At 44.4% G+C, this 19,175-nt stretch overlaps 1 protein-coding gene across 9 annotated transcripts in view; it reads left to right on the top strand.

Annotated features, from left to right (window-relative positions):
• The window catches only part of EPB41L4B (erythrocyte membrane protein band 4.1 like 4B), a 143,943-nt gene that overhangs the window by 89,595 nt on the left and 35,173 nt on the right, over positions 1-19,175 (top strand). For 5 of the 9 annotated variants that reach the window (XM_055427544.2, XM_055427550.2, XM_088838255.1 and 2 more), the window contains exons 16-19: positions 9,847-10,061; positions 11,977-12,095; positions 16,976-17,101; positions 18,003-18,073. In XM_055427544.2, the coding sequence (XP_055283519.2) occupies positions 9,847-10,061; positions 11,977-12,095; positions 16,976-17,101; positions 18,003-18,073 (531 nt within the window). The remainder of the gene's footprint in view (positions 1-9,846; positions 10,062-11,976; positions 12,096-16,975; positions 17,102-18,002; positions 18,074-19,175) is intronic. The other 4 variants (XM_055427547.2, XM_088838257.1, XM_055427549.2 and 1 more) reach the window with 2 other exon arrangements.

Raw genomic sequence — 19,175 nt, 5'->3', positions numbered from 1 at the left:
AGCAAAATAAAAAATAAATTCTGGGGTGGGACAGGGTGGAAAATGGGAGGTGGGAGGGAGGTTCATAGGGAGGGGATATATGTATACCTATGGCTGATTCATGTTAATGTATGGCAGAAACCAACACAGTATTATAAAATAATTACCCTCCAATTATAAATAAAGAATAAATGCTGGAAAGGCAAAAACAAAAGTCATGTGATTATCCCTAAAATACAAGTGAATTCCAGTTAATGAGTCCAGCAAAGTGACCAGAGGCGGAAATAGCCTAAAGTTAATAGTTTTATATATTTAGTAGTAAAAAAAAAAAAAAAAAAATAGAAGAAATATAATAATGAGATCCAATTTTCAACTGTGACAGAACTGATATATAGCTAGGAATAAAGTTAGTAAGATATGTTCCATACTGTTATGGAAAAATTTTAAATTCTGACTGAAGAACATTTAAGAGGATCTGAATAAATGCTAAGAAATACCTTGTGAATTCATTCTCCCAAATTAATCCATTATATTTAATGCTTCAAATCATAATTCCAGTGGGATTTTTTTTTTTTTGGTAGTAACTTGAATTGTAATCTGGAAGAGTGAATTCATGAGGATACCCAAGAAAAAAAGAAAAATTATGTAGGAAAGGAAACAGGATTTGTCCTGTCAGATATTTAAGACTCACATATTAAAAGTAATTAAGACAGTTTTGTGGGCCTCGCTGGTTGCTCAGTGATAAAGAATCTGTCTGCCAGCGCAAGAGACTCGGGTTTGATCCCTGGTCTGGGAAGATCCCACATGCCATGGAGCAACTCAGCCCATGCCACAGCTATGGAGCCCGTGCTCCGCGACAAGAGAAGCCACTGCAGTGAGAAACCCATGCACGGCAATGAAGAGTGGCCCCTACTCACCATAGCTAGAGAAAAGCCCACACAGCAACGAAGACCCAGCTCAGCCAAAAATAAATAAAGCTATAAAAATATATTTTAAAAAGACAGTCTGGTGCTGGTTTAGCAACACACAAATAGATCAATAAAAATATGAAGACTCCAGAAATAGACACGGATAGATATTGTGTCTCATCTGCCTTAGGGCAGAAGTGAGGAGGAACTAAAGAGCCTCTTGATGAAGGTGAAAGAGGAGAGTGAGAAAAACTGGCTTAAAACTCAGCATTCAAAAACCTAAGATCATGCCATCCAGTCCCATCACTTCATGGCAAATAGAGAGGGAAACAATGGAAACAGTTGCAGACTTTATTTTCTTGGGCTCCAAAATCACTGCAGATGGTGACTGCAGCCATGAAATTAAAAGACGCTTACTCCTTGGAAGAAAAGCTATGACAAACCTAGAGAGAATATTAAAAAGCAGAGACATTAGTTTGCCAACAAAGGTCTGTATAGTCATAGCTATGGTTTTTCCAGTAGTCATGTATGGATGTGAGAGTTGGACCATAAAATAATCTGAGCGCTGAAGAGCTGTTGCTTTTGAACTGTGATGTTGGAGAAGACTCTTGAGAGTTCCTTGGACTGCAAGGAGATTCAACCTGTCAATCCTAAAGAAAATCAGTCCTGAATATTCATAGGAAGAACTGATGCTGAATCTGAAGCTCCCGTACTTTGGCCACCTGATGCCAAGAGCTGACTCACTAGAAAAGATGATGGAAAAGATTGAAGGCAGAAGAAGAAGGGATGACAGAGGATGAGATGGTTGGATGGCATCACCAACTCAATGGACATGAGTTTGAGCAAGCTCCAGGAGATGGTGAAGAACAGGGAAGCCTGGCGTGCTGCAGTCCATGGGGTCACAAAGAGTCGGACACGACTGAGCAGTTGACTGAACAAGACAAACCCCATGTAAGGTGGTTGTCTCTTAAAATCTGTCGGCTATTCTGTAATGCCCGTGCCAACCACTAGAGGGAAACAAAGTTAAACCAGTCTTTGGAAACCATCTGCAAAGCACAGGGCAGTTTCCACATTGAATTCAATGACCAATGGCATCACCTTGCTAGATGCTCTTGATATCCTAGGGACAGGCATTGCTTTTATGCCCATTGAACAGATAAAGGAACTGAGACTCAAGGAAGGGACCTCCTTTGAGCATGGTCTGGGAAGCCTGGTGTGTTGCAGTCCACGGGGTCACAAAGAGTCAGATGGGACTGAGCAACTGAACAAGATATAGTGTATCAGTCGTGGGCAGTCAGGAGAACTGAAGTCACTCTAGGCTTTTCTTATAGAGGGAATTTAATACAGGGAGTTGATTACACAGGGATGAAGAACTAAGTGGCTTCAGTGACCAGTGAGGCAACCCAGAAATGAACAATGGTAGAACCTGTTTATTACTCCTAGAGCTGGAGAGACAAAGGGACAAAGAGAGATGGCGGTGTTCCAAAGCCTAGGAGCTGGGGCCACAGGAAGCCAGTCTAGTGGAAGCTGAAGCCCCAGGGGACTGACAGTTACTGCTGGAAACATCCTCTGAGGTAGAGAGAAATGAGCGAGAAATACCTTGGCTTATTTCCTTTTCCCATCTTCCAGTTTCTACCGGTGCTTCCCACTGGTCAGACCTACATAGGAACCAGAGGGCAGGGAAACTGGAAAATGCATTTCCTTGGAAACAGAGCCGGGCAGGGGAGAGCAGAGAATGGCTCTAAGAGGAGTCAGGAAGGGTAAGATAAGAGTAAGCTGGGGAGAGGTGCCCAACCCAGCCTGGGAAGCAGCCAGTTTAAAGAAGGATTTAGGTAGCTTTTGTGAGGGAGAGATCTCTTTTTTTCTGAAACGTAGAACTAGTTTTCTCAACATCACTGAAGCACACGAAAACATGTGAGATGACAGTCGCTGTTCCTACCGTATCATTGAGACGACAAGATGTGTGCACAGAGATGTCTCAGGCAGTGAGGTTCGGAGGAGGTCTTGGGATTTTCCCGATGAGTGCGTTTGGTGCCTTAAATAGAAGCCGAGGCAGATGGGAAGATGCAGCAGATGGGCAGCTCTTGGGATACTTGGCTAGCGGAGAGGTCGGAGTCCTGGATGGTGTCCCAGGCTCAGCCAGTTACCCACTGTGTGACCTGGTCACCTCACTGCCCCCCCCAGTGGGCCCCCATTTCCCCATATGTGAAATGAGGAGATTGGACTAGGGCATTGTTTGTCATCCCTGGCTGCACATTGGATTTGGAGATAGATGATGATGTAATTAGCCAGAGTAAGGACTGTACATCGATTTTTAAAAAATATCCCTTGGTTGATGTTTTTAGTCAGCTTTATTAAGATATAAATTACATGCTGTGCAATTCACCAACTTAAAAATTGTACAATTCAGTGGTTTTAGCATTTTCACAAAGTAGCACAGTCACTTCAATTTAATTTTAGAACATTTTCATTTCTCCTAAAAGAGACCCCGTGCCCATTAGCAGTCACCTGCTCTTTCCCCCCATCCTCCCCAGTCCTACTCTTATTTCTATCTGTATGGATTTGCCTCTTCTGGACATTTCATATAAACAGAATTATGTAGTATGTGGCCTTTGGGGTTTGGCTTCTGTTACTTAGTATAATGTTTTCAAGGTTCATACATATCATAACATGGACTGATATTTCATTCTGTTTTACGACTGAATAATATTCTATTATATAGATATATCACATTGTATTTATCTCTTCATCTGTTGATAGACATTTGGGTTGTTTCTACATTTTGGCTATTATGGATAGTGTTGCTATGAATGTTTATGGTTCCATGGACACATTTTCGTTTCTCTTGGGTTCATAACTTAGGAGTGGAATTGCTGGGTCATATGGTAACTCAATGTTTAACCTCTCTGAGAATCTGCCAGGCTGATTTTCAAAGCAGTTGTGTCATTTGTCATTCCCACCAGCTGTGTAAGTGATTTGTTCTGGTGCTTTCACTATTCATCCAGAATCTTAAACCACCTAACTGGGCTTCCCTGGTGGCTCAGTTGGTAAAGAATCTGCCTGCAATGCTGGAGACCTGGGTTCGATCCCTGGGTTGGAAAAATCCCCTGGAGGAGGGCATGGTGACCCACTCCAGTATTCTTGCCTGGAGAATCCCCATGGACAGAGGAGCCTGGCGGGCTGCAGTCCATGGAGTTGCAAAGAGTCAGACACGACTGAGCGACTAAGCACTGTGCAGCATAACTGGCTGATATCTGAATGGTTCTGTTTCTACAATTCTGTGCTTTTTTATCTAAGATTAGATCCTCAGAGCTGCTTGTAAAAGCCCACATCAGCCAGAACTTGACTGTGTGATTGGTTCCTCTGAGCACTTGATAATTCCCAGCCTTATTTCTGAAAAAAAAAAGGCCTGTAAGTTTCAGTTCAAGACCCTCCCCCATCCTTGCCCTGCACAGGTCATAATTCTGGTGATGGATTCTGGAGGATTATTTTGAACCACTATTTTACTAAATACTATAATTATTATAATAATTAGTGTAATAATGGTACAATAATATAATAATTATTATAATATTATACTTATAAATCTCTGAATAATTATCCCATTTTTCAGTATGCAATGCATTTTGATTGAGTACTGGGATCCCAGAGTCAGGGAGTGGGGAAGCTCTGGCAGGATCAGGCAGGACCGTAAAGGTCCCTCCACCATGCATCTGCAGAACTGTGTCCACCCCTGATTCAGTCAAGAACATCCCATATGACACAGGCTCCCCCAGGAGGAATGCTATTTTCTCTACAGTTGGAAGCAGAATGAGAGTAGGGGGCTTCTCCATAGAGAAGGGAAGAGAAGAAATTAGATCCGGTTAGCTGCTTCCCTGGTGGCACTGTGGTAAAGAGTCCTGCAATGCAGGAGATGCGGGAGACCAGGTTTTGACCCCCAGGGGTGGAAAGATCCGCTGGAGGAGGGCATGGCAATCCACTCCAGTGTTCTTGCCTGAAGAATCTCACAGACAGAGGAGCCTGGCAGGCCACAGTCCATAGGGTCGCGCAGAGTCAGACACGACTGAAGTGAGTGAGCACTCATGCACGCACAACTTCTCACTCACATCTACTAACAGGGCACGTTACTTCCCTTCACTAAGCCCCAGTGTAAAAGGGGACCGCACCAGCTTCCTTGCAGAGTAAGTGTCAAAGTTAACCGTTAGAGCGCCTAGCATGTGCTAGGCACATAGAAGCCACCTTCTTCCACACCAGATCCTTCTCAACTGCCAGCTCATGGAAGCGTGCACCTCTTCCCTCACCCTCTGAAAACCAGGACTTGTGACCTCCTTTCCTGAATGCCGGAAACCTGGTGAACCTCGGTCTCTGTTGACAGTGAGCACGGAGCTGGCCTCATCTCCTGGATCTTAGCCACTGAGCCCTGAGGCTCATGAGCTGCTGAGTGCTGCTGGGTGGACATGGCCTTCTCTGAGGTTCCTGTGGACAGGGCAGGTGCAGTGGGTGCCATTACATCATAGCTTATGTGACCATCACGCCCTGGAGTTCTGCAGGGAACAGTCCGTGAAGCCAGCAGCAGTGGTTTCCTTAAAGGACCCACAACCCCACACAATGCCGTAAATTAGGGTCTCCTGGATGGTCCTCAGTGTGAATGAGCTGAGAAAGCACCCAACTCATTCCACTCCTTCTTAGGAATCTTTGCTCTTCTAGAAACTCTTACCCTGAGAGACCCATGCTGCTTCGCTGACCCTCGTCTATTTCTCTTCCCATTTGTCTCTTTCTCAGTCTTCCCCAGAAGTTGTTGTAAAGTGAAAGTCACACGTTATTAAATATGAGTTATCACTCCCTGCACATACATTGATTTCCCTCTTTAACTTTTCACTCTGGGTTTCTTAGGAATAAAACACACACACGTGTGTGCACTCACATGCTTTTAACTTGGGAGGACAGGAAGATGCATGATATTACTGCCTGGTTTCCAGTCCATGGCAGACATCATTAATCAATCACAGCACTCCCTCTTGCTGCTGCTGCTGCTAAGTCGCTTCAGTCGTGTCCGACTCTGTGTGACCCCATAGACGGCAGCCCACCAGGCTCCCCCGTCCCTGGGATTCAACAGGCAGGAACACTGGAGTGGGTTGCCATTTCCTTCTCCAGCGCAGGAAAGTGAAAAATGAAGGTAAAGTCACTCAGTCGTGTCCGACTCTTGGTGACCCCATGGACTGCAGCCTTCTAGGCTGCTCTGTCCATGGGATTTTCCAGGCAAGAGTACTGGAGTGGGGTGCCATTGCCTTCTCCTACTCCCTCCTGAGCTGGGCGCAACTTCAGTGTCCTTTTTCATCATACATTCCAAGCAGAGAGTGAGAGTCGGCTGGAGTGAGCATGGGGGATATCTATTTACCATTCCCCAGAAATCCTTACTCAAAACTTAGTCACACCTCCAGCCCTGAATGTACTCCAGATCTCTGCTGTAGGGCACCTTGTTCCTTGGGGATTCATTCTCGCATTCAGTGTGACCAATCTGAAATCAAATCATAGTTTCTCTTCTCCAAGTAGTCCTCGCTCCCAAACTCCGTTTTCCTGTTAATAGCGTGCCCTTTTCCTGGTCCTCCAGGCTAAAGCATCCACAGTTTTCTGAGCCCTCCACATCTCTGTGTTCTCCCCTTCTCAAGTCCTGCCAATGCCCCCAGCCTGTCACTCCGGCTTTCAGTGTTTCTCTGGTTTGTTTTTGCTGCCTCGACTGTTCGGACCTTTAATAGGCAGGCAGCAGCGTGCTCTTGACAGGGTGGGTGGAAGATGAGCCTCAGGCTGTGAAACCTTCCAAGCCGAAGGGCGTTTTCTCTGTTCTGAGCCCCCAGTCTGTGTCTCCTTGAGACAGATACTTTTTCTCCGTACTTGAGTCACGGGAGAATGACGCCCACGAGCTGTGCGCTTCTACCCTTGTTGTCACATCCCAGCTCACCACTTCATCATCCTTCCTCCCTTTCTCCCCGCTTCTTTCCTCCTCTCCCTCCTGCCTTCCCTGCCTTCCTTTCATCAAATATTTACGGAGCACCAATTATGAACTAAGCAAAGCCTCTCCATGTACAAAATGGGATGGTCAATGTAAACTATGTAACCCAGCGCCTGGGGCAGAGCATGTACTGGATAAATAAGTTGGGGGCGAGCATCAAGGCTGATTTTCTGGCCTGGAAATGCATCCAGAAATCACCTGACCCCTCTCACGTCACAGAGGAGGAAACTGCGGCCCAGGGCGGCTGGCCAAGATTCCTGCACGAGGTTGGGCAGAACTAAGACGAGATGCTAGAAATCTCTGTGACAACTCACTGAACTGTTTTCCTGCTGCCATTGCTGCCTCCATGAGGGGGGTGAATGCCCTTGGTTATGCTTCAGGTTGGAGAGGTGAGGCCGACTGTGACCCCAGACAAAGACACACCTTCCACATTCTTACACACACACACATTTATTTCCCTGTTGAACTGTCCTGAGCAAAATCTGCAGGAGGCAGCCGGGGTGGACCAGAGACCTAGCTCGTGGAACAACACAGGGACAGTAGTGCAGTTTCTTCTGAAAAGCATCCTGTGTCCCCAGCAGAGTCCTCCCCTGTACCTCCTCCCCCTGTGCCCCACGTGCCTGGCCTGCACACCCCGCCTGCACTTCTTCAGAGATAGCCCAGAGGGCCGCCCCCCGCTTCCATCCGCTGAATTCGATCATAGTCTCAAGGCTGTCTGTCCTCCACACAGCCCTCCGTGTGAATTTTCTAAAATGGAACTCCAATCATGTCACACCTTTGCTTAAACCTTCTCCAGTCCTCATTCCCGCTCTAGCCATTCTGCTTTTTCAGATGTCATTCCTTTGCTCGTACTATTCCTTAGGACTCTAATAGCCATTTCCACCATGGAACTCAAAAGACATTCCACAAAACAAATAAGCAAAAAACAATAAGAAAACAACACACACCATCACTGATTTAGAGCATATGGGTTATAAGTGGGAGAAATCCAACTACATCAAGCATAAATAAATAAATAGGACTTATAATTGAGAAGTTCAGTGGTATACCAGCTTCAGGCATGGCTGGAACCAGGGATTCAAATGCTACCAGTAAAGGTTTTTTCCCCTTCTTTTCATCTAGCTTTAACCTCTGCTCATCTCGTGTCCCTCTGTGCATTGACCACTTTCCACAGATACTTCTTTGTGTCCAGGGAATATGATCATAAGTAGCCTCAACTTATATCATCCTCATAGCCAAACCTGACTTATCTATGAAGCACAGTAGATGCAGTGCCTTGGGCTCACAATGCTTTGAGTGGCCCACAAAAATGATTTCACTTCTTTTAAAGTCAGAAGAAAAAAATGAATTTTTGGTTGAAGAAAATGGTTTAATATCTGATATTAATATATTTGTTTTGTTTTTATAATATGAATGCAGTCATAAAATGTAATTTAAAATTTTTTTTCTAGAGGAGAGATGAATGCCAAAGGGCTTAGGGCCACAAAAGTCATAGTAAAGCCTTGTTTGACTCTTAAAAAAGAGGAGAGACCCTTTCTCTCTGTTTCCATGTGTTAAACCTCCTGGAAAATCTGATTGTCCCTGATTGGATCATGTTCCAGAGCAAGTCCCTGGAAAGAGGGAGAGCTCTGATAGGTCCACCCTGAGGGGAATTATCAACTTCATACAAACACAAGAAATGTAGTTTCCTATTTTAAAAAAAAAGGATTCTGTTTTAAGAAAGTCCACCAAAACTTGACTATCTCCCCCAGTGGATTCCCCTTCCCCAGTGATTCCTTGCCCAACACCTTTACCAGCCCCAGGAAAACTAGTCACTTTCCCCTGTATACTCCCTTCACGGCTCATTCTAGTGTGACTGTAACTGATTAAATGACAATTTCCTACCCTGGGGTGTGAGCTCCCCAAAGACAGAGTAAAGGAATAAACAGCAAAAATCTGGTCTCTGAGAATGAGCAGAAAAAGGGATTGGCTCTGCTTAGGGATATGAGGAGAACTTTGATCTGGGTCTTAAAGGCTGGAAGTCTTCCTGGAGGAAGGGGTGCTTTAGTTGAATTTGGTGATGAGGAACGACTCTAGGGAACAGAAAGAGGTGAGAGGCCCCAGGACGGGAAGAACTTGGGGGATAGAGAAGAATATAGCCAAAGATGAGCTGCAAAGAGAATGGGATGGGATCACCGGTTGGGGAGCGGGGGCAGGGGTGAGTGATACATAAAGGAATTTGGATTTTTTCCTGAAAACCAAGGCTCTGAGCCTTGGTCCATGGAGGGGTGAAAGAGAGCCTGAAATTGAGTTGTGAAATGTTGTATCTGGGTGCCTTTTTCTGCAGAGAAGATCTGTAGCTTTCATCAGATTTCATCTTCAGAATTACTAGCAGCAGAGAGGTAGTCAAGCTCCCGGAGGGTGGAGTGCCACATTCTAGAACGTAATCAGAACAGCTCTCTGACTGCTGCTCTGTGGAGTTGGGCTAAAGAGGAAGTAGAGACTGGGAGAGCTTTGAGAATCTGTTTCAAGAGCCAATTGGAAGGTGCTGTGGCAGGAACATTCAACAGGTGCTTCCTGCATGGTGGCGTTGATGGGGAGGAGGGGAAAGTGGCCCCAAGACTTCTAGTTTGTATCGTGATCTTATTGTAGTATGTTTAATGGACTGTTTTTTAATTGGATGATTGCCTTTGATTTACGCTTCCCATTTAGACGATGTCTTTTTTTAAAAATTGAGATTTATTTCAAACTTAAGAATTTTTTAAGGGTTAACATCTCTGATAAATACACATTCCCACGTTCTGCTTTTCCTTTGAGTTGCCGCTGTGTCCTGTCCTACGATAACCCTGTGGAGCTATTTGTTGCACCTATTTCTCTTGGTTTCAGTGCTTGGAGAACATCATGTAAAGAACAGACAAGGGTATCAAGACTCCCTGCTTTTCTAAATCCTGACTTTGACACCCTCCACAGCTACCCGCTCCCTTCCCCAGGGCTCAGCAGCTCGGACCGGCTGCCTTTCGGCCTCGAGGAGAACGGGGGCACTCCGTTCACCACCAAGGCTGCGGGGAGACACCACCATCACCACCACCAGCATCAGCACCACACGAACTATGGCCTCTCGCTGACCCTGGAGAACAAGGAGGGGCTCTCCAGGTCCCCAAACTCCAGCAGTAAATCCCTTACAAGTAAGTTGGGGCGTAGGGGGCAAGGTGGGGGAGCGGCGCCGCGGGTGGCTTTCCGAGATGCTCGAGACATCAGTGCAGCTTGGAATGGTGATATCTCCGAGCTGGGTTGCCAGGTCTGGGTGAGAGCAGACGAGAGCCTTGTGCATTAGGCAGAGGTGACTTAGGGATTATGGTTCAGCCGCCAACTCTGGTTCTGCTGCCAACTCTGGTTCTGCTATGAGAGGGCAGGTGTCTCTGCCTCATCCCACGCTGGTTCTCTGCTCGTGCTGTTTCCAGCACTGGCTCAAGCAGTGGGACAGACAGAGGGGAGTGAGGTGGCTGAGTCTCTAATTGCCAACCCCAGGAAAGTTCATTCTGTCACCTGTCTCATCCTTGCCTTCTGAAAGCAAGGTGTCAAGTCGTCCCAGTGAGAAGTCACGGAAATGGAGAATAAACAAATTAGAAACGTTTCTAGGAACTTCCCTGGCGTTCCAGTGGTTAAGATTTTGCCTTCCAATGCAGGGGGTGTGGGTTTGATCTCGATCAAGGAACTGAGGTCCCACATGCCTTGCAACCAAGACAAAACAGAAGCAATATTGTAACAAATACAATACAGACTTTAAAAATGGTCCGCATCAAAAAAATCTTTTAAAAAAAGGGAAAAAAAGAAATGTTTCTAGCAATATGACAGGGTGATTTTGTATCTGTTAAAACTAATTAAAAATGTGGGCTTGGATTTTGTATGCCTGTTCTTTTCTTTTTCTAGAAAATCCTTTTTATTATATTTTACCAAAGAATTTGTGTGTGACAGGAGATGGGGGGGAGAACTTGTTCTTTATCACATGTGGTTTGAACAAGTGCCAAGATAGAGGTGAGAATCAAGAGGTTTCGATTCTAGTTCTCACGGTTGAACCAAGTCCCCTCTGGGATCCAGGGTTTTCTCAACTGTGAAATGGGGTGGAGGGTATTGAGATGATGGCCAAGAGAATCTTACAGGTCTGATAGTTCATAAGTCTGTGGCTGGTGAAAAGGATGAGCCATTGAGCCTTCACCTGTAGACCATGAATAGCAATTCTGGGTTGGCTGAGCTAGAAATGGTAACTCATCGTCTACTTTGGTATTGAAAACTTGATCCTATCCTCACTACCCAGGCCAGAATACTGCAATGGGTAGCAATTCCCTTCTCCAGGGGATCTTCCCAACGCAGCGATCAAACCCAGGTCTGTCGCATTGCAGGCGGATTCTTTACCCATTGAGCCACCAGGGAAGCCCCCATATACAATTAAATAAATCTTGGGTCACTCATATTTGGAGTATCTGTATAGGTATCTGTCTCCCAAATGGACTAGAATTGTGTCTCATTCATCTCCTTATTTCAGCTTCCCAGATCTCAGTTGCTATCAATGCCTGGCACAAACTTTAATATGTAATGAATACCAAATGTTTAATGAATATTTAATGTACCCACAGATAAAAACAAGCTAGTAGGAGGAGTGGTGGTGAACTAATCCAACATACAATGAATTTGATTTTAGAAATATAATATGGTTTTTAAGAGCACATTCGTCTGCCTGTTAGCCTGAACACTAATCTTTCCAGTGTGCATAGTGCTTTTCCATTAATAAAGCATTTGCACATGAATTACCTCATTAATAATCACAGCAGCCCTGCAAGGTTAGTAATTTTATTTTCATTTGAAAATGGCTCAGAGAGGTAAAGTAATCTGCTCAGGGTCACCCAGCTCATATATGAGGGATCTAGGCCTTGAAACTTTGACCTTAAAATGTTCTCAAATGCCACCTGCTAGTGCATTCCTGAGAGATTCAAGCTGCCAGAAGAGGAGCCAGGCAGCAAAGTTCTGAGGGTTGGTCTCTGGTAAGCATCTTTCATCACCTATATCTCTCTGCCCTTTCAACCTTTCCTTACTCACTTACAGAGCTGAGTCCAGGAACACCTGCCCTTTTCAGCGAAGCCGCTGCCCATCTAAAGAAGCTGGAACTGGACACTGTGAAGCCTGCTGGACCCTGGCCTGCTCTGCACATCAATATAAATAAGGTGCCAAGGACCAGAGCTGGGTGATGCACGTGGACCTGGGGTTCACTCACACCTCTCATTATGACCCCGCCTGCCTTTTAAACCATGTGCTTTTGTCTTAGAGGGATTTCTACTCAACCTCTCATGACATTTCTGCTAGGCATGTCTCTTTGGAGCCAAAATTCACATTCTTTTGGGGTGGATTACAGCAGTAGGGACTGCCTCTGATGCTGAGCCCCTCAGCCTGGATCTGTTCGTGGTCCTCTCCATCCTTCTAACTGAAGTTCCTCCAGGGAAGCCTCCACATTTACCTCTTTCCGATTTTACTCCTCGGTATTAGTCTGCATGGGCTGCTATCACAGATTACCATAGACTGGTGGCTTAAACAGCAGACATTTATTCCTCATTGATCTGAAGGTTGGGAAGTCCAGCGTCAAGGTGTGGATGATTTGGTTCCCTGGTGAGAGCTCTCTTCCTGGCTGGGAGCCAGTTGCCTTCTCACTGCCAGAAGAGAGGGCTCTTTCTTCCTCTTCTTATAAAGCCATTAATCCCGTCATGAGGGTCCCACCACATGATTTTATCTCAATCTAATTACTACTTCTCAAAGGCCCATGCCCAGATCCCATCACAAGGATGGTTAGGATTTCAACATATAAATTTGGGGAGGACACAGTTCAGTCCACAGCGCCCTCTGTCTCTCTCCGACAGCACCTGGCACGTCATAGATCTTCAGTAACTGCTAACAGAAGGAAGGGAAGGATTAGAGTAGTGAGGGAGGGGGACTTCCCTGGCTGTCCAGTGGTTAGAGCTCCACACTTCCATTGCAGGGGGCATGGGTTCAATCCCTGGACAGGGAACTAAGATCCCCCATGCTGCGTGCGTGGTGTGGCCAAAAAATAAAAGGCTGGCTTAAGTATTAAAAAAAAAATCAAAAAAAAGTAGGGAGGGAGATCTTGAGGAAGGGACTAGGCAAAAACCAAGGTCTCTTTTGGCTAGACCTGTTCTTATATCCAAATGGGCAGCCTTATAAAAACCAAGTTATATCTTAGAACTGTAGAAAGCCAGTGCTGGATTAATTCTATCATTTCCTTCAACCTTTTCAACATCTCAGACCCGAGGAAGGGACCTGGCGTTCTTGAAGTCACAGCAGCGGCTGAATCCTTGGACCCCTGACTCCCAGTGCAGTGCCCTTTGCACTCCCACATGCTTCTGCAGTCTCTACCCTAGGGTCGCTCAGCTTAGGCTCCAGTGATCTTTCGGCCTGCTACTTTGAGGGAGAGGCTGTCCTGTGCACTGTAGGATGTTTTGCAGCACCCCAGGCTCTACCGTCTAGGTGCTAGTAGCTTGTGCTAGCTGTTAGGAGTCAGCCTAATGGATTATGTGCCTGGGATTGGTCTTCTTTCTCTTAGTCTCCGGGTTTTCAACTTTTCTTCTGCAGTCCACACAATAAATCATTTTAACGGGCTTACCTGGAGCTTGGCAAAATCAAAAATATTTTGCAGGAAAGTATAGCACACAGTAGCAGAGAACTCACAAATGGTATGTAATTTGTAGTTGCTGTGAATCTTGGTGGGACATTAACGATCGTGACTTGCTCTGGGTTAAGGTGTAGCTGAGACAGTGGTGAGTTATTGAGCACTTGCCATGCACTCGGGGCCGCCCTGGTGGCTCAGATGGTAAAGAATCTGCCTGCAAGGTGGGAGACCCTGGTTTGATCCCTGGATCGGGAAGATCCCCTGGAGAAGGGAATGGCTACCCACTCCAGTATTCTGGCCTGAAGAATTCCTTGGACAGAGGAGCCTGGTGGGCTACAGGCCATGGGGTTGAAGAGCTGGACGCAACTGAGCGACCAACTTTCGCTACTCCCATGCACTGAAGCAATAATGCCCCTCTTTTCTCCTTCACGTGAAGAAATGGATCAGTGAGTGTGGAGAATAGAGTGATGCCAGATAACCACGACTTTGTCCTAACACATAGGCAAGTATATGACTTCACACTATGATTCCTTATCATTAATAAAAACAATCCTTGCAACAGGCATCATAACATATCATGATACCACAACTGGGAACCAATGGTTCTGATGGCTTTTAAGGTTTTTTTCAGTCTCAAGAATCCTCTGATTCTTCTAAGGTTTGCATATGTTAATGGTGAGAAGACATTTTGATTGCCCAATTCCAAAGGTGCACCCAAAATTGTCACAGACACTTGAATTTCATCAGATTTGAAACATGTAAACAATTTGTATCAGTAGTTGAAAACTGCATCTGATCACTTCTTTATCCCTGAATGACATCCTTAAACAGAAGGGCTATTTCCAATGACAATTATATCAAAGCCCAATTATCATTCATCTGTGTGTTTTGAAATCTGAATTTCCATATTGAATGATACAACCTCTTTCCACACTTCAAATTGAATGTAAAATACAAAATATGTTGACACAAAAGAGAGAAAGCACAGCATTCTTGGAGCCATCCTCCTGGCTGGAATTATAGTCTTGCCGTAATTCAGATGTTTACCCCTCATGGAGATGCCTTTTTGCAAACATAAATGCAATGATGATACTCAAGGTTTCCAAAGTTTATGTTGGTTTTCACCAGAGTCAAGTCAGAGCTGAACAGTAGCTCCTGCTTGGTCAGATAGAGCAAGAATAAGCCAGCTTGAATTTTCTATCCAAAAAGCAGTACAGAATTGCTAAATTCAAGGGGGAAATCAATGCTGAATTCTCACTGATTTCTTATTTTAGCAGCATTCTGTTTTGTTTTCAAAGTGGGTCTTTGGTCATTACTGTCAGTATAGCTATATTCCCTTAAGCAATCGTCAAAAACCTCGAATGGGCTTTAGAACCAGTTCAATTTTTGTATTTCAGAATATCATTCCAAAAAATTAAATCTAATTAAGAATTAACTCTTCATACACCCGTGAAAACCTCATGGTAGTGTTAAACAATTATCTTAATGTAACAGGATTTACAAATGCAAGATAAATTATTCTAAAAGTATACTGTAATGCTCATCTTTCAAGATAAATACTGCTCATTAGTTTTTTGCTTTTGTTTTAGAGAATGCTAAGTTTCTTAGGCTACTGATTCCTTTCAAAAGAATCTATTTTCTTTGTGCCCAACTTGATGGCTTAGGATCGTTAGTGTCCTCACCTCTGTTGTTCTTTTTTAGTTGCATTTTTTTTCTAACATGCAAGTACCATTCATATCTTTTTTTCTCATGTGGTTGTCGTGATAATCTTATGAAGAAAGAAACTGAGCCTCAGAGAGGTGAAGGGGAGCCAGTGTGGCTGGGTGGTCAGGGGCTCTAGCTTTGGAGTTACCCAGTCCTGGGTATGAACCTTGGCTCTTCTGTGTATTATGTGACCTTGGGCAAGTGACTTACCGTCTCTCTGCTTTGTTTTTCTCATCTATAAAACGGGGATGGTGATAGTATCTGCCTTCAAATGGGATGGTCAAATGAGAGGATTCAATGAGACATGCATCTGAAGTCCTCCCCACTCCCCTCCTCATCACCGTCGTCATCTCTTTTTTAGGGTGCTAATAAGGGAAAGAGCTGAGATTCAAATCCAGGTCTTCTGCCTCTGTTTATTTTACTGTTTTGTGAAATTGCTGAGTTCATCTTGTCCTACTGAATACCCTCCATGTATTTGGAGGTCCCACTGGGAAACTACATTCTCCGCTCCCTTTTCTTTATTCAGTGATATCAACCAGCCAATTGCCCTATGCTTCCTCTGTGGCTTTCATAATACCCCTACTGTCTATATCAAGGTGCTCAATAGGAGTTTTGAATTAGTGGATGAGGTTAATTTTGAAACTTGCAGAATTGGAGGTCTTTACACCACTTTGTTCTTGCTCAGGTACATTATGGCTAATATGCCATATTTAGTCCTGATGTCTTTGAGCAGTCACGTGGTCTTATATCTTTCTTATTAAACACATATCATCTAGTGATGACTACCTATTATTATAATCTTCTTCAGGAGATATTTTTTGAGCATATTCTATATGCTGAGCACCATATAAGCACTGAGATATGCAATAAGGCATTATTTCCCAGAGTGTGATGTGTGTACATAAAAGTTAATTTCAAGTTATAGATGAGTGTTCTTTAATAGTTATATATTTATCACAATTTATGTCATAATAAATAAAATAGTCACCAAGTCTATGATTTCAAAGATATTATTGCTTAGGACACACTTAAAATAGCCCCAGGGCATTCCATATTAACTGGGTTATATAAATCATAGGTGCATGTTCAGTTAATACATGAGAAATGGCAAAAAATAAAAAGAAGAAAGGTGGTACTAGATTACTGAAGTCTGAGACACTCTACAGTGAGGCAACAGATACAGGTTTCTTATTGAGAATCACAATTTTCAGCAAGATTATTGGGAAACTACGAACAACCCTTGAACTAACAAGTCACAGAAGATCCCCTAGAGAAGGAAATGGCAACCCACTCCAGTGTTCTTGCCTGGGAAATCCCATGGATAGAGGAACCTAGGCTACAGACCATGGGATCACAAAGAGTCAGACACAGTTGAGCGACTGGACACACACACACACACACACACGTCACAGTATGTGACTCAGAGTTTGAGTCCTGGTTCTTTCTGCCACTGGCTCTGGCTGCATGAATGGAAAGTATCCTTGGACTTTCCCAGTCCTGTGACTCGTGAGCTTCCTACCACTTCCTTTCCCTGCTTCACATGAGAAGGGGAGGCTGCGCTTGTGAATCCTTGGCGAATAGTAAAAGCATTGGTACAAACATAAGGAGTTGGTGACACACTTGTCTGTGTTAATTGCAGTGATGATTGTTGGGAAAGATTAATGTATGTGTTTCGTGAATTCTTTGTTTACCGTTTGTTACACATATTTTGGTTCATCTCAGGCTGAAGAGAAAAAAGTTGCTGAGAAGACTCTTCAGACCCCACTTTTGCCATCCCCCGTGGCTGATCACGTGAAGTGTAACATTTTGAAGGCCCAGCTGGAGAACGCGTCCCGAGTGAGTGCCCAGGTGCGTGCCTGCAAGCCTTTGATCTTATGTCGCGAGGTCTCATCAGTGACGTGTAGAAGAGGTGCTCTGGGACTGCTGTGTCGGTCGGGTCCAGCCAGGACATAGGAGCCACACCTGTTATGTGAATAGAGCTTTTAATGTAAAGAGTTATTAACCAGTATAGTTATTGGGTTGGCCAAAATGTTCATTTGGGTTTTTCATAACATCTTAGAGAAAAACCTGGAAGAACTTTTTGGCCAAAACCCAGTAGAAGTTGGGGAAGTAAAAGGGCCAGCTCTGTACGCTGTGGTGGGTCTGAGGGCCACTGGCTGCTGCATCTCCTGTTGATCTCCAGTGTGGGCTCAGCCCCAGGCTGGCTGAGTGGGTGTCCTTCCTTCCCCGCACTTCTCTGTGGGACTCACTAGAGGGAGGAGGACAAGGCTTCTTTCAAAATCATATGACGTGACTCCTCCCAGGCTCGTTACGCTGATGTGAAAGGACAGACTGTAAGCTCTTTTGAAGGCTCTAAGTGCTATGTGAGCATGGAGCTGCTTATTATTCCTGATCTAATGTGAGGTAGGGAACTAAACTGTGGGTTTGACTTTTCCTACACCAGCCTTTTCTCATTCGGTCCTGAGCTGGCACATAGCAGGTACTCGATAAGAGTGTGAATGCAAGCACTGATTGTGTTTGAATGATTAAGTGTTAGTCCCCATGATGGGGGATGACTCAAGAAAATATTTTTTTGTTAAATTGAATAAACACCGGAAAAAAAACCGAAACTGGTTATTGACTGAGTACTTGATGATCTGCCTCTCTGATACACCTTCACATTTCTATAATCCTTTGAATGTCGGACACTTGGGAACATTTTTGCATGCCAAGATATTAAGTTTTGACTCACCTGCTTGTTTTCTTTAAGCAGGTTGGAAAAGAGGAATCAACGTTTGTAAATATTAATAAGAAATCCACTCTTCAGGACGCTAATGTAAGGTCTGTTGCTTCTTGTTTGAATGGGGAGACAATAGTACCAGCAACATTATTCTCAAAACGTTACTCATGAGGGCATTTGATAATAAAGTAGAGAAGAAAATGAAAACTGGGAGGATGTGAGGCTGAAGAGAGAGAGGGAAAGACTGTCTCAACTTCCTTTATGTCTCAAAAATGCCACTTACTCTGTTTTAATATTTCTACCTGCTGTACTTGCAAGTCATCTTTGAGTTGCTTCTCAGGCATGTTGACCTGACCCTGTCAGTCCCCTGTTTAAAGTCAGGGTGGAGTCTGGACTCCTTAACAGGGAAGAGGGAGCCCTTCATGACGGGGCATCTGCTCACTGTCTCAGCTCAGTTCAGTACTCGTCCCTTGGTCCATTATCTGAGCCCCTGGAAGTACTAGAGTCACAGATGTTCTTTAAAGCCTCCAGACCCAAACCCAGAGAAAAACTTTTCTTTCCTAACCTCATAGAAAGTAGACACTTCACCTCTCTGTGAATAATCAGCTATAGATCATGGCATTGTCCGGTAGTTTGAGCATTCTTTGGCATTGCCTTTCTTTGGGATTGGAATGAAGACTGACCTCTTCCAGTCCTGTGGCCACTGCTGAGTTTTCCAAATCTGCTGGCATATTGAGTGCAGCACTTTCACAGCATCATCTTTCAAGACTTGAAATAGCTCAACTGGAATTCCATCACCTCCACTAGCTTTGTTAGTAGTGATGCTTTCTAAGACCCACTTGACTTCACATTCCAAGATGTCTGGCTCTAGGTCAGTGATCACTTTATCGTGACTATCTTGGTCGTGAAGATCTTTTTTGTACAATTCTTCTGTGTATTCTTGCCACCTCTTCTTAATATCTTCTGCTTCTGTTAGGTCCATACCATTTCTGTCCTTTATTGAGCCCATCTTTGCATGAAATGTTCCCTTGGAATCTCTAATTTTCTTGAAGAGGTCTCTTGTTTTTCCTATTCTGTTGTTTTCCTCTATTTCTTTGCATTGATCACTGAGGAAGTCTTTCTTATCTCTCCTTGCTATTCTTTGGAACTCTGCATTCAGATGCTTATATCTTTCCTTTTCTCCTTTGCTTTTCGCCTCTCTTC

This window comes from Moschus berezovskii, chromosome 7 (genome assembly GCF_049115385.1).
Source record: "Moschus berezovskii isolate FMDL1 chromosome 7, NW_MosBer_1.0, whole genome shotgun sequence".
Taxonomy (NCBI): Eukaryota; Metazoa; Chordata; class Mammalia; order Artiodactyla; family Moschidae; genus Moschus; species Moschus berezovskii.
The sequence above is the reverse complement of the archived record's forward strand: the minus strand, read 5'-3'. Positions and strand labels throughout refer to the sequence as shown.